The 16,127-nt window shown below is 43.3% G+C and overlaps 1 protein-coding gene across 1 annotated transcript; it reads left to right on the top strand.

Moving 5' to 3' along the window:
- The first annotated feature begins 12,875 nt into the window (after positions 1–12,875).
- Positions 12,876–13,543, top strand: LOC119306367 (E3 ubiquitin-protein ligase EL5-like). The gene has a single exon (XM_037582605.1). The coding sequence runs from the start codon at positions 12,876–12,878 to the stop codon at positions 13,347–13,349; it is 474 nt and encodes a 157-aa protein (XP_037438502.1). The 3' UTR covers positions 13,350–13,543.
- Positions 13,544–16,127: the final 2,584 nt, after the last annotated feature.

Here is a 16,127-nt window from a genome sequence, read left to right as displayed (position 1 = left end):
TCTACATCTTGGCCACGCTCATTCTTGATGATCATGTTGTGCATGATCACACAAGCGTGCATTATGTACCAAAGCATCTTCTGATCCCAAAATCTAGCTGATCCTCTCACAATAGCAAATTAGGCTTGCAAAATCCCAAAAGTTCTCTCCACATCTTTTCTAGCCGCCGCCTGAGCATTGTGGAAATCAAGATATTTCTTACCTTCCGGTTTTTTCAAAGGCTTCACAAATGTTTGCCACATTGGGTAGATGCCATCCGCAAGATAGTAGCCATGGTTGTATGTACGGCCATTAGCTACAAACTGCACTGGTGGCAGTTCACCATTTGCAATCTTACTCATCAGTGGTGACCGGTTGACAACGTTGACGTCATTCAAAGATCGAGGCATTCCAAAAAAACATGCCAAATCCAAGTCTCTTGATCGGCCATGCTACGTCTTGAGCTTGCGTTGGTTTTCCTTGAAGAGGAGAGGGTGATGCAGCAATAGTAGCCTAAGTATTTCCCTCAGTTTTTGAGAACCAAGGTATTAATCCAGTATGAGGCTTCTCAACAAGTCCCATGGACCTACACAAACAAACAAAGAACTCACAACCAACGCGGCAAAGGGGTTGTCAATCCCTTCACGGCCACTTGCGAAAGTGAGATCTGATAGAGATAGTATGATAAGATAAATATATTTTTGGTATTTTATAATATAGATGCAAAAAGTAAAGATACAAATAAAAGTAGATTGGAAGCAAATTTGATAAGAGATAGACCCCGGGGCCATAGATTTCACTAGAGGCTTCTCTCAAGATAGGATAAGTATTACGGTGGGTGAACAAATTACTGTCGAGCAATTGATAGAAAAGTGAATAATTATGAGATTATCTAGGCATGATCATGTATATAGGCATCACATCCATAACAAGTAGACCGACTCCTGCTTGCATCTACTACTATTACTCCACACATCGACCGCTATCCAGCATGCATCTAGAGTATTAAGTTCATAAGAACAGAGTAACGCATTAAGCAAGATGACATGATGTAGAGGGATAAACTCAAGCAATATGATATAAACCCCATATTGTTATCCTTGATGGCAACAATACAATATGTGCCTTGCAACCCTTTCTGTCACTGGGTAAGGACACCGCAAGATTGAACCCAAAGCTAAGCACTTCTCCCATGGCAAGAAAGATCAATCTAGTAGGCCAAACCAAACCGATAATTCGAAGAGACTTGCAAAGATAACTCAATCATACATAAAAGAACTCAAAGAAGATTCAAATATTATTCATAGATAAACTTGATCATAAACCCACAATTCATCGGATCTCGACAAACACACCACAAAAAGAGTTTACATCGAATAGATCTCCACAAGAGAGAGGGAGAACATTGTATTGCGATCCAAAAAGAGAGAAGAAGTCATCTAGCTAATAACTATGGACCCGTAGTTCTGTGGTAAACTACTCACAACTCATTGGAGGGGCAAGGATGTTGATGTAGAAGCCCTCCGTGGTCGATTCCCCCTCCGGCAGAGTGTCGGCGAAAGCTCCAAGATGGGGTCTCACGGATACAGAAGGTTACGGTGGTGGAAATTGTGTTTCGTCTCGCTCCTGGATGTCTTCGGGGTACGTAGGCTTATATAGGAGGAAGTACGTCGGTGGATGCCCGAGGGACCCACGAGACAGGGGGGCGCACCCTCCTATCTCGTGGGAGCCTCGGCTGCTTCTTGACTTGCACTCCAAGTCCTCTGGATCGCGTTCGTTCCAAAAATCACGCTCCCGAAGGTTTCATTCCGTTTGGACTCCGTTTGATATTCCTTTTCTTCGAAATACTGAAATAGGCAAAAAAAACAGCAATACGGGCTGGGCCTCCGGTTAGTAGGTTAGTCCCAAAAATGATATAAATGTGTAAAATAAAGCCCATAAACATCCAAAAGGGGTAATATAATAGCATGGAACAATCAAAAATTATAGATACGTTCGAGACGTATCAAGCATCCCCAAGCTTAGTTCCTGCTCGTCCTCGAGTAGGTAAATGGTAAAAAGAGAATTTTTGATGTGCAATGCTACCTAGCATCAATCTTAATGTAATTTTCTTTGAATGTTCAGATCCAAATGATTCGAAATAAAAGTTCATATTGATAAAAGAAATAGTAACACTTCAAGCATACTAATCAAAGCAATCATGTCTTCTCAAAATAACATGGCAAAAGAAAGTTCATCCCTACAAAATCATATAGTTAGGATATGCTGCATTTTCGTACACAAAGATGTTCCCAACTTCTATACCCCCGATGACAAGCCAAGCGATTGTTTCATACTTAAATAATCTCAACCTTTTTCAACCTTCACGCAATACATGAGCGTGAGCCATGGATATAGCACTATGGGTGGAATAGAATATGATTGGGGATTGTGTGGAGAAGACAAAAAAGAGAAAGTCTCACATTGACGAGGATAATCGACGGGCTATGGAGATGCCTATCAATTGATGTCAACATGAGGAGTAGGGATTGCCATGCAACGGATGCACTAGAGCTATAAATGAATGCTCAACAAAAGAAAACTAGTGGGTGTGCATCCAACTTGCTTGCTCACGAAGACCTGGGGCATTTGAGGAAGCCCGTCGTAGGAATATACAAGCCAAGTTCTATAATGAAAAATTCCCACTAGTATGAAAAAGACAACTTATGAGACTCACTACATGAAGAACAAGGTGCTACTTTGAAGCACAAGATATGAGACTCACTACATGAAGAACAAGGTGCTACTTTGAAGCACAAGTGTGGAAAAAAAAGATAGTAGCATTGCCCTTTTTATTTATTTTCTTATTTTTTTTCTTTTTTTGCTCTTTCTTTTTTTTTGGCCAATGCTCTAAAAATGGCGATCACCACACTTCTATTGATTACAACATATGAATTACAACTCGAAACTAGAACAAGATATGACTCTATATGAATGCCTCCGGCGGTGTACCGGGATGGTGCAATGAATCAAGAGTGACATGTATGAAAAATAATGCATGGTGGCTTTGCCACAAATACGATGTCAACTACATGATCATGCAATGGCAATATGACAAAATTAATGTATGTCATGATGATAAACGGAACGGTGGAAAGTTGCATGGCAATATATCTCGGAATGGCTATGGAAATGCCATAATAGGTAGGTATGGTGGCTGTTTGCATGCACGAGGAAGATATAAGGAGGTTTATGTGTGATAGAGCGTATCATATCACGGGGTTTGGATGCACCGGCGAAGTTTGCACCAACTCTCAAGGTGAGAAAGGGCAATGCACGGTACCGAAGAGGTTAGCAATGGCGGAAAGGTAAAAGTGCGTATAATCCATGGACTCAACATTAGTCAAAAGAACTCATATACTTATTGAAAAAAATTAGAAGTCATCAAAAATCAAGTACTATGTGCATGCTCATAGGGGGATAGATTGTTAGGAAAAGACCATCACTCGTCCCCGACCACCACTCATAAGGATGCACAAGCCAGGTACACTTCATGTTTCAAATTTGTTACATAAATTTAACCATACGTGCATGCTACGGGACTTGCTAACTTAAACACAAGCATTCTTTAAATTCATAATCACGCAACTAGCATGACTTTAATATCACTACCTCCATATCTCAAAACAATTATCAAGTATCAAATTGATCATAACATCCAATTCACTTCCTATGATAGTTTTTATTATACCCAACTTGGATGCTCACCTTTCTAGGACCAATTTATAACCATAGCAAATACCATGCTGTTCTAAAAGACTCTCAAAATAATATAAGTGAAGCATGAGAGACTAGAAATTTCTATAAAATCAAGTCACCACCGTGCTCTAAAAGATATAAGTGAAGCACTAGAGCAAAAACTATCAAGCTCAAAAGATTTAAGTGAAGCACATAGAGTATTCTAACAAATTATAATCAAATAGGCTTCTCCAAAAAGGTGTGTACAGCAAGGATGATTGTGGTAAACTAAAAATCAAGGACTAATATAATACACGACGCTCCAAGCAAAACACATATCATGTGGCGAATAAAAATATAGCTCCAAGTTACCAACGAACGAAGATGATGCCTTCCCGGGGCATCCCCAAGCTTAGGCTTTTGGCTATCCTTGAATATCCTGGGGTGCCTTGGGCATCCCCAAGCTTAGTCTCTTGCCACCCTTTATTCCATGGTCCATAAAAGCTTTACCCAAAACTTGAAAACTTCACAACACAAAACTCAACAGGAAATCTTATAAGCTCCGTTAGTGAAAGAAAACAAAACCACCACATAAGGTACTGTAATGAACTCATTCTTTATTTATTTTGGTGTTAAACCTACTGTATTCCAACTTATCTATGGTTTATAAACTATTTTACTAGCCATAGATGCATCAAAATAAGCAAACAACACACGAAAAACAGAATCTGTCAAAAACAGAACAGTCTGTAGCAATCTGTAACTAACACAAACTTCTGGAACTCTAAAAATCCTACCAAAATAGGACGTACTGGAAAATTTGTTTATTGATCAGCAGAAAAAAGAATCAATGCAAAAGCACGTTTCTGTGATTTATTGAATTTTTTTCTCATGAGCGCAAAGTTTCTCTTTTTCACCAGAATCAAATCAACTATCATCATAGTTTATCCTATAGGTTCTACTTGGCACAAACACTGACTAAAAGATAAAAACACAACTAAACAGAAAGTAGAAACAAAATTTAACACTAAACAGGAACAAAAACAAAAACACAAAGAAAAATTGGGTTGCCTCCCAACTAGCGCTATCTTTAACGCCCTAGCTAGGCATAAAAGCAAAGATAGATCTAACGAGTGCCATCTTTGGCACTTGATTCATAAGTAGCCCGCATGATAGATTCATAAGGTAATTTGACTTTCTTTCTTGGAAATTGCTCCATGCCTTTCTTTAATGGAAATTGGAATCTAATATTCCCTTCCTTCATATCAATAATTGCGCCAATCGTTTTAAGGAAAGGTCTACCAAGAATAATAGGGCAAGAAAGATTGCAATCTATATCAAGAACGATAAAATCCACGGGTACCAAATTTCTATTTGCAACAATAAGAACATCATTGATTCTTCCCATTGGCTTTTTAATGGTGGAATCCGCAAGGTGCAAATTTAACGAGCAATCATCAAGATCATGGAAACCTAGAATATCACATAAAGTTTTCGGAATCGTGGAAACACTAGCACCCAAATCACACAAAGCAAAACACTCATGATATTTAATTATAATCTTTATAGTAGGTTCCCACTCATCATTAAGTTTTCTAGGTATAGAGACTTCCAAATTAAGTTTTTCATCATAAGATTGCATCAAGGCATCAACAATATGTTTGGTAAAAGCTTTGTTTTGACTATAAGCATGAGGAGAATTAACAACGGAATGCAACAAGGAAATACAACCTTTCAAACAACAATTATCATAATCAAATTCCTTGAAATCCGAGATAGTGGGTTCAATATTATTTAAAGTTGTGACTTCTCCAATCTCACTTTTACCAAAATTAGCATCAAGATCTAAAAACTCCGAATTTTTGGGGCGCCTTCTAGGCAAAGTTGATTCATCATCAGTCCCATAATCATCAAAATTCATATTGCAAAACATAGATCTAATAGGAGATGCATCATAACTTTAAGATCCTCATCATTATTTTCATGGAAACTAGAAGAACACGCTTTTATAAAGCTATCTTTTTTAGCACGCAATCTAGCGGTTCTTTCCTTACACTCATCAATGGAAATCCTCATTACTTTGGAGACTCATTGATATCATGCTTAGGAGGAGAAGATCTAAGTTTAAGAGAATCAACATCAAGCGAAAGTCTATCAATGTTCCTAGCCAGATCATCAACTTTGAGCAATTTTTCTTCAAGCAAAGCATTAAAATTCTTTTGAGAAATCATAAAATCTTTCACACTATTCTCAAATTCAGAGGGCATCTTATTGAAATTACCATAAGAATTATTGTAGGAATTTCCATAATTATTAGAGGAATTACTAGGGAACGGTCTAGCATTAAAGTTTCCTCTATAAGCATTATTTCCCAAACTATTCCTACCAACAAAATTCACATCCATAGATTCATTATTATTCTCAATCAAGGAAGACAAAGGCATATCATTGGGATCAAAAGGAGTGTTTTTAGTAGCAAACAATTTCATAAGTTCATCCATCTTTCCACTCAAAATATTGATTTCTTCTATAGCATGCACTTTTTTACTAGAAGATCTTTCGGTGTGCCATTGAGAATAATTAGCCATAATATTATCAAGAAGTTTTGTAGCATCACCCAACATTATTTCCATAAACGTGCCTCCCGCAACTGGATCTAAGAGATTTCTAGAAGCAAAGTTCAAAACGGCATAAAATTTTTGTATGATCATCCATAAATTCAAACCATGAGTAGGGCAATTGCGAAGCATCAATTTCATTCTTTCCCAAGATTGGGCAACATGCTCATGATCAAGCTGTTTAAAATTCATAATATCGTTCCTAAGAGTGATGATCTTAGCGGGAGGAAAATACTTAGAGATAAAAGCATCTTTGCACTTGTTCCAAGAATCAATACTATTTTTAGGCAAAGACGAAAACCAAACTTTAGCACGATCTCTAAGTGAAAACGGAAATAACTTCAATTTGACAATATTGTTATCCGTATCTTTCTTCTTTTGCATATCACACAAATCAACAAAGTTGTTAAGATGAGTAGCGGCATCTTCACTAGGAAGGCCGGCGAATTGATCTTTCATAACAAGATTCAGCAAAGCAGCATTGATTTCACAAGACTCAACATCATTAAGAGGAGAAATTGGAGTACTAAGGAAATCATTATTATTGGTATTCGAGAAATCACACAATTTGGTATTATCTTGCGCCATGGCAACAAGTAATCCAACACACAAGCAAACAGAAAAAAGCAAGCGGAAAAGAGAGGAGGAGATTGGGAAAGAGAGGGCGAATAAAACGGCAAGGGTGAAGTGGGGGAGAGAAAAACGAGAGGCAAATGGCAAATAATGTAAATGCAAGGGAGATGAGTTTGTGATGGGTACTTGGTATGTCTTGACTTAAGCAAAGACCTCCCCGGCAACGGCGCCGGAAATCCTTCTTGCTACGTCTTGAGCTTGCGTTGGTTTTCCTCGAAGATGAGAGGGTGATGTAACAATAGTAGCGTAAGTATTTCCCTCAGTTTTTGAGAACCAAGGTATCAATTCAGTAGGAGGCTTCTCAACAAGTCCCATGAACCTACACAAACAAACAAAGAACTCGCAACCAACGCGACAAAGGGGTTGTCAATCCCTTCACCGCCACTTGCGAAAGTGAGATCTGATAGAGATAGTATGATAAGATAAATATATTTTTGGTATTTTATAGTATATATGCAAAAAGTAAAGATGCAAATAAAAGTAGATTGGAAGCAAATATGATAAGAGATAGACCCAGGGGCCATAGATTTCACTAGAGGCTTCTCTCAAGATAGCATAAGTATTACGGTGGGTGAACAAATTACTGTCGAGCAATTGATAGAAAAGCGAATAATTATGAGATTATCTAGGCATGATCATGTATATAGGCATCACGTCCATAACAAGTAGACCGACTCCTGCCTGCATCTACTACTATTACTCCACACATCGACCGCTATCCAGCATGCATCTAGAGTATTAAGTTCATAAGAACAGAGTAACGCATTAAGCGAGATGACATGATGTAGAGGGATAAACTCAAGCAATATGATATAAACCCCATCTTGTTATCCTCGATGGCAACAATACAATACGTGCCTTGCAACCCTTTCTGTCACCGGGTAAGGACACCGCAAGATTGAACCCAAAGCTAAGCACTTCTCCCATGGCAAGAAAGATCAATCTAGTAGGCCAAACCAAACCGATAATTCGAAGAGACTTGCAAAGATAACTCAATCATACATAAAAGAACTCAAAGAAGATTCAAATATTATTCATAGATAAACTTGATCATAAACCCACAATTCATCGGATCTCGACAAACACACCGCAAAAAGAGTTTACATTGAATAGATCTCCACAAGAGAGGGGGAGAACATTGTATTGAGATCCAAAAAGAGAGAAGAAGCCATCTAGCTAATAACTATGGACCCGTAGGTCTGTGGTAAACTACTCACAACTCATTGGAGGGGCAAGGATGTTGATGTAGAAGCCCTCTGTGGTCGATTCCCCCTCCGACAGAGTGCCAGCAAAGGCTCCAAGATGGGATCTCGCGGATACAGAAGGTTACGGTGGTGGAAATTGTGTTTCGTCTCGCTCCTGGATGTCTTCGGGGTACGTAGGCTTATATAGGAGGAGGAAGTACGTCGGTGGATGCCCGAGGGACCCACGAGACAGGGGGCGCGCCCTCCTATCTCGTGGGAGCCTCGGCTGCTTCTTGACTTACACTCCAAGTCCTTTGGATCATGTTCGTTCCAAAAATCATGCTCCCGAAGGTTTCATTTCGTTTGGACTCCGTTTGATATTCCTTTTCTTCGAAATACTGAAATAGGCAAAAAAACAGCAATACGGGCTGGGCCTCCGGTTAGTAGGTTAGTCCCAAAAATGATATAAATGTGTAAAATAAAGCCCATAAACATACAAAAGGGGTAATATAATAGCATGGAACAATCAAAAATTATAGATACGTTGGAGACGTATTGGGCCACCGCTTCAAGGATTATAGTGGAACCCTTTTTTTGTCCATGGAATTGGCCATGCCATGCCTTTGAACAATTCTTCCAACTCTAATGCATGCAATCTACTGATCCAAGCATACCTGGGAACCCGCGAGCCTTATTCATCTCCAATAGCCTTGCGACGTCTTCAGCATTGGGAGTTCTCAAGTACTCCGGGCCAAACACTTCCACAATTCTGGCTGTGAAGCGCTTGACACACATGATGGCTTGGCTCTCACCCATGGCCAAGTGATCATCAACTAGATCAGCAGGGATACCATATGCCAACATACGCAAAGTGGTTGTCACCTTCTGAAAGGTGCTATGCCCGAGCTCTCCGGCGGCATTCCTCCTCTGCTGAAAAACCCGATCATGGCTCGTAGTTTCTCTGCAATGCGCTTGAACAACTCGGTGCTCATCCTAAATCGGCGACGAAAGTACGACTCGGGGTATGTGGGATTCTCCACAAAATAGTGCCTCATTAATCTGTTGTGGGCATCAATCCTATCCCTCCAAATTTTCTGCCGACCCAAAACCAAACCACCGTGCTTTGATTTTTTATTGATGTGCATAGTTAGGATCATTGCAAGATCCTCCTCCTCTTCCATATCAAATTCTTCTTCGGAAGCATCATATGACGAACTCATCTAAAATGTTCAAAACTAGGCTATAAACAACATGCACCAAATTTCATGTAAAAATGTGGAAGTTGGAAGCAATACATACCTTGCGGGACTTTTGTCGAACACCTTGCGGGCGCCAAGCGGCGGTGGGCGGCCGGGCGCTGTTCGTCGGAGGACTGCCGCACGCGACAGGCGGCGCTGACTAGAGAGAGAGAGAGAGAGAGAGAGAGAGAGAGAGAGAGAGAGAGAGATAGGAAGCCGCAGCCACGCGGGAAGAGACCGGGGAAGCGCCGGAACGGTCGCCGGAAAAATGGGGTGGCGCGGGTGGCGGCGGCGGTGCGGCTGGATTGGTAGGTGGAGTTGCGTGCGAGCGCTCGAGAGTCCAGCGCGCGGGAGCGGACGCAACAAATAAGTGGCGTGCGATGGCGTTTCTGCCTGCGCGCTGAATTACATATGCCGCGCGCGTGGCTTTTACGCGTCCGTTGGAGCGCCCGGAACGGTAGCGTGCATTAAAAGCACTACTTTTTCATCACGGCACGTATATAGCACGGCTGTTGGAGATGCTCTTAGGCTACGCTCGTGCATTAAAAGCGCTACTTTTTCATCACGGCACGTATATAGCACGGCTGTTGGAGATGCTCTTAGGCTACGCTCTCCTCGGGACTTAGCCGAGAACCGTCCATGACGCGGACGCAGGTGAGGGAGTCCTGGATAAGGGGGTATCCGGACAGCCGGACTATGTACTTTGGCCGGACTGTTGGACTATGAAGATACAAGATTGAAGACTTCGTCCCGTGTCCGGATGGGACTCTCCTTTGCGTGGAAGGCAAGCTTGGTGATCCGGATTATAGATCTCCTTCTCTGTAACCGACTCTGTGTAACCCTAGCCCCCTCTGGTGTCTATATAAACCGGAGGGTTTAGTCCGTAGGACAACAACAATCATACCATAGGCTAGCTTCTAGGGTTTAGCCTCTCTGATCTCGTGGTAGATCAACACTTGTAATACTCATATCATCAAGATCAATCAAGCAGGAAGTAGGGTATTACCTTCATCGAGAGGGCCCGAACCTGGGTAAACATCGTGTCCCCGGTCTCCTGTTACCATTAGCCTTAGACGCACAGTTCGGGACCCCCTACCCGAGATCCGCCGGTTTTGACACCGACAGCATGTCACACCGAGTTCTTTCCAGTCAGAGGAGAACAACATCTCACCTAAGTCAAAGATCTCACAAGGAATCAACACAAAGCGAGAAGGTTTTTCTCGGCCTATGACACAATAGAAAGGCTCTACGATTTTGCCACGAATTTGACGGTGGAGTGTTATAAGCCAAAACGTTACTGTCGAGGGATGAACCTCGTGCAGGCAACGGAATCCCGATCCTTTTCAAAAACAACGGGGCCAGCACCGCCCCTCAAGCCGACTCACGCTTGGCCGGGTCGCCCGACCCGGCCAAGCCCCTCGACCCGGCACACCAAGACTTCCCCAACAAGCCAGCTCCGCCCGTGGCGTGTTCCCCAACCCAGCCACGGGTCAGCTCTCGTCCCATCCAGGCCGTACGATGGGACGAGTCTTCATCTATCGATGACCGAGGCAACAGTGTCCCACCCATGCCTCTGGTCAGCCGGAGCGTGGCAACAATGCCCCTCACCTACCCGCTGACCAGGGCTGGCGTGGCAATAATGCCCCCCGTCGTCACTGTTGACGCCAGCAAGCGGCGACCTGACGGAGCGCCACTGTACCCGACTCAACCCGGCCACTCCCCGGCGATCGACAAGACGGCAAACAGTGCCCCTAGGCAAGCGGGGCCCACACCTAGGAGAATCCAATGAACCACTGGCGCCCGGCGGGTCCCAGCTCCAGTGTCTCAGACGCTGACAACCCGGTCCTACGGCCTTGTAACATTACCATTGTACCCCTGGGGGGTTGGCCTATAAAACCCCCCAGGAGCCCTCATGCATACGGGCAAGCAAGCAAGAAAGCACACAGAGAATTAGTCAACCAATCAGTAGAACACACAAAGGGAGAGGGAGCAGCCTAAGCCCTGGCCAACCCTCCTTCCTCCAGACAGCTCTAGGAGCAACTCTGTACTATTGCATATCAACCACGCTCGGCAGGACTAGGGGTATTATCTCTCCAGAGAGCCCTGAACCTGGGTATGTCTTGCATCCCGCGCTCGCTCATGCCGACCTCGCCTCTAGAGCCCACCAGTGCCCTCGAGCCTCCTCCTCTCTTTAGCCATCCCATGGCATCTGTCGTACTGTCCAAGGAAGTGCGGTGCTATGATTTTTTGTACAATTACAAAGCGCGTTACTGCGATGCTAGTCCATTTGTTTCTCCATGTATTGTGTAGTGGGCACGGGACCGAGCGCATCAACTAATCACACGGTACTATGACGAATGCCAGGGATATTCTTATAATCCTTTGTATTTTCGCTATTCTGTTTCTATGGCGCCTAATCGATTTCTATATATGCTCTATCTGACATACACTCATTTTAGAGCAAATTTTTGTGGGTGACCTACTGAGCACCGCAAAAAAAAAACTAATGTGAATAGTTATGTTTTTATTGAAAAGAATAAAAATGATTGGGCTTTAAAAAAATGACAAAGTCAACTGATGAGCAAACAGTTTTAGTTGTCATAACCAGTGAGGCTGTTTTGAATGGGAGACAGCTACATTGCTTTTCATTTCATTTTATTATTAAGAGAGGCAAAGGGATGCAAGTTACAGGGTAATAATCAATCTTGAATCAATTTCAAAATAAAAGAGAAAGAGAGAAGAAGACGACAATTATTACTCCCTCCGTCCTAGCTACATTAACATTAAAAAGCATTCTTATATTATGAGATGAATGAAGTACTTCATCCGTCCGGAAATACTTGTCATTAAAATGGATAAAAAGCGATGTAAAATGATAAGTACTTCCTCCGTCCGGGTTTATTGGGCCCTTGGACAAGAACTCAAGGACTAAGGCAATGTATTAACTCTAACAGCCTCTGATTTCGGAGCATGCAAGTAGCCAACCCCCATTAGCTCGCATTTATTCCGCCCAGCTGGTTTAACGCTTCGTCTCTGCATGCAACCAATCAAGGGCACGTCTAGCACTTGCCCGCTGCAAAGGCATGCAGCTGGTTGCATGCTTCGATTTAATTGCAGTTAATCACGCCTACCTCCAGCCAATGACTGTACAGCATGCGGTGAGTAATCGAGGCAAAGTAAACTCGTAATTGCAGCGGCCTTATAAAAACAGTCTCTGCGTTCTTTGCTCTCGGGCCTAATAAACCCGGACGGAGAGAGTATTTTCAAACGAAGGGAGTAGTAATTAAGTTCAAAACCGGAGTGGTGCAACAAGACAGCCGCAAGGCAAATTGTCCAGTGGAAGAAGAAAGGAAATCAGCGGAAACATTCTGGGAAAGCTCAACCCCTGTCTTTCCTTCACACTACGTACTGACTTGGCCGAGAAGGCTCTGGACCGGGGCCCCTATACAAAGGCTGGACTGGAGCTCTGGAGCGATAGTTCGCTGGCATTGGCCAAGGCAAGGAGCATGGACCCGAACGTCGCACTCTACCTCCAGATCGCCGCGGTGGTCGTGATGGCGGTCATCATCGTCGCCGTGGCCGTCATGGCCTCCGGCGGAGCCTGCGACGACGCGGCCGGGGGCGCCGCGGTGCACGCCGCCGACGTCGAGAGCGCGCTCGGCGACGGCACGCTCATGACGTACGAGCAAGCGGCCGCCAGGAAGAAGGGGAAGGGGCAGGAGAAGAAGGAAGAGGAAGAGGAGGAGCGATGCGCCATCTGCCTGTCGGAGTACGGCGAGGGCGAGGCCGGCGAGCTGGTGCGGGTGGTGCCGGCCTGCGGGCACTTCTACCACGCGAGCTGCGAAATCGACCGGTGGCTCCGGAAGCGCCGGACGTGCCCGCTCTGCCGCGGAGGGCTCGGGCCGCCGCCGCCGCCGCTGCCGGGGTTGCCACGGCCGGAGTGCCCGCCGATGCCGCCGCGGATGCCGCCGTCCCATTAGCTCAGCGTGCCTTCTTTTTCGATGCGTGCTTGTTAGTCGTCAGGGTTTGAATTCTTGCAGGAAAGCAGAGGATGCGCGCTTGCAGCCCAATTTGCAGGTGGAAATGGCGATTGCAAATTCTTTAACTTTCCGTTTCTTCCAAGGAAATGTTGCATTGTCACGTCAGTTACGAAGAAAATTCTGTCACGATGCGTTATGCAAATGGGCATCGGACAAGAGGCTAGAACACCATCTCACACACGCCGATTATACTGATGCCATTGCAATAAATTAGTACAAGCAATTTTAATTCAAGTGGTCGAGAGGAAAAAAGGTTGATGCCAATAGCGAGCCGACATCGAGTTTCTCATGGGTAAAAGCAAAGACCAACACGTCGACTACCAACCGGCTATCATCAATCAACTTCTAAACTCGAAAAAACATGCAAACTCACCGACAGTATTTCTAGTCCTTCGATCCCTTGTACTTTAACTCTCCAAACCACCTTTGAGAATTTAACTCCTCAAATTTTAAGAATTTAAACTTTTTGGCACATAGTCCTTTCCTCCAAATTTGACTTCCCAAATCATAAATTTGCACAAACTACTCCTTTCAAACATGATTAAGATAACATAGTGCATAATTGTTCATAACACTAATAAATTAAACTAAAAGGCACTCAAATTAACATGAACTACAACTTAATTAAGCTCAAGTACCGCTCTACTCCTTGTCGGAGGGGATTGCATTGGGCTCACACCCCTTGCCGAAGCCCAACCTCGGCGGGTGGCGGTGTCGAAGAACGCCTCGATGGCGAGGTGCTCCTCAACCACCTCTTGACCGGCGTGGATGACGGCGAGCTTGGCGTGTGTTCTGACAAGGTTCTCCTCGAGCTCCTCCCCTTCTAGCTCGCGTTCAGCTTCCTCCCACAGCTTGAGCTCCGTGAACTACAATGTTGTCGGCATGGCCATGTCCATCTCGTCCTCCTCTTCCTCCTGATTTGTAGGATTGCTATCCTTAGAAAATATTCCTAAGAATTGTTTTGGCCTTCTATTTTGGAAGGAAATCTCTATCCACTCAAACCTTTTGGTACATGTCTTTGTTTTTCATGCAGCCTCATAGATCTTCCTCCAAATTCCCATGTTTTTGGGGAACCCCCCCCCCTACTAATTCATTAAAAAGTTCTTACAATCATTCAATACAGAATTTGCCTCGCGACGCGGAACACTATTACAAAGCACACCATCCGACCTATTATCAAAACTAAACTTATCAATGCGGCAATGCGCCACCATATTAGCCGGCCTATCAATCTTCACAATTTTTAGATTGTTAATAAACTTTGACGTTCAACGCTTTCTTTTTCAAATCAACAAGAGGGGATATGTCAATGGTTCCATTTGCCAGAAAGGATGCCACAAAAGAGCAATCAGTTTCCAAAGTAAACGGTTTGTGAAGAGTGATACAGATGTATAACCCGACGAGGCCTGCACGAAGTTCCGCTTCATCCACACAGGTACACGATCCAATAAAGTCCCACGAAGAAATGTTGACTTCGCCGAGATGATTCCTGGCAACAACCCCTACGCTAGCAGACCTCGGGCTCTCCACAAAACTAACGTCAACATCTATCTTAACATACGGAGAGGAAGGAGGCTCCCAAGGAGCACGGTCCTTGATCAAAAAATTAATATACCTCAAACTATCCGTCACACCCTTACCTTTGTTGCTTAAATCCACATGCGCACATGCGATCGCTGACGAGAAGGTCTTCCAATAATTATCCACAAAGATAACATAGGCGGACACATGTTCTTTCCCCTTTTAAAAAATCAAATCATTTCTCAAATGCCAAACTCTCCACAAGATGAATAAAACTTGTCCGTGCACTGGCGACCTCAGCTGATCCAACAAAATATGAAGCCAATTCGGTCCCCTACATACGAATAACTCCTCTCCCGAAATATTCCACACCTCCCGAGGGCCAACCGCAAACCACGAGCCTTTGGACATGTCACTAAAGTATGGAAAATATTTTCATCTTCAGTACCGCAGATAGAGCACAAACGAGTTTGGTGATGACATACTTTGTTAACCTGAACCATCAAACTGTTAGACGCGGCACACCAAGCAAAAATTCTGATTTTTTGTGGAACTTTGACCTTCCAAATAACATCCCAAAGCATTTTTTTTCCATTTGCGGCGCTACTGGCCAGCCCCATATCTACCTTGCAATCCTTGAGATTTAAAGTCAGCCAATAGACACTTTTAACAAAAAAAATACCATTTTTCTCACAGTGTCATGCAATGAAATCACCCACTCCCACCGACTGAATATGCAAATTCCCATGGTTTTCTAATCCTGCAAATTCAAGAGAACACGCCACTTAATGCCCTCAATCCTTTATGATAGAAGTCAAGGACTCTTATGTTATCATGGTTCCTACATTTTGAAAATTAGGCTGATCAAGATGCCCTCAATCTTTTATGGGTCATATGGTTGTCAAGAATTGATAACATTCTAACATAAGATTGTACATATTTGTTGTAAGGGGTGATACTACGGAATATAGAAGGTGCACTTGGAGTGTAAATGAGAGAAAATAAAATACAATCATTAAATCATTATAAGAGTGGTAAGGAAATCATCTCATTATCTACACAACCACCAGATTCAAATAGGAAAATATGAATAAATATTTTCGAAGATTGTGATGGGACATATACCACTCAACTCTTAATATAGATTAAAACCATGTCTTTTAGTGGACATTCCGTAGGATTTAATGGTAGATAACA

Source organism: Triticum dicoccoides, chromosome 5B (genome assembly GCF_002162155.2).
Source record: "Triticum dicoccoides isolate Atlit2015 ecotype Zavitan chromosome 5B, WEW_v2.0, whole genome shotgun sequence".
NCBI lineage: Eukaryota > Viridiplantae > Streptophyta > Magnoliopsida > Poales > Poaceae > Triticum > Triticum dicoccoides.
Note: the sequence above shows the minus strand (reverse complement) of the source record. Positions and strands in the feature narration are given on the sequence as shown.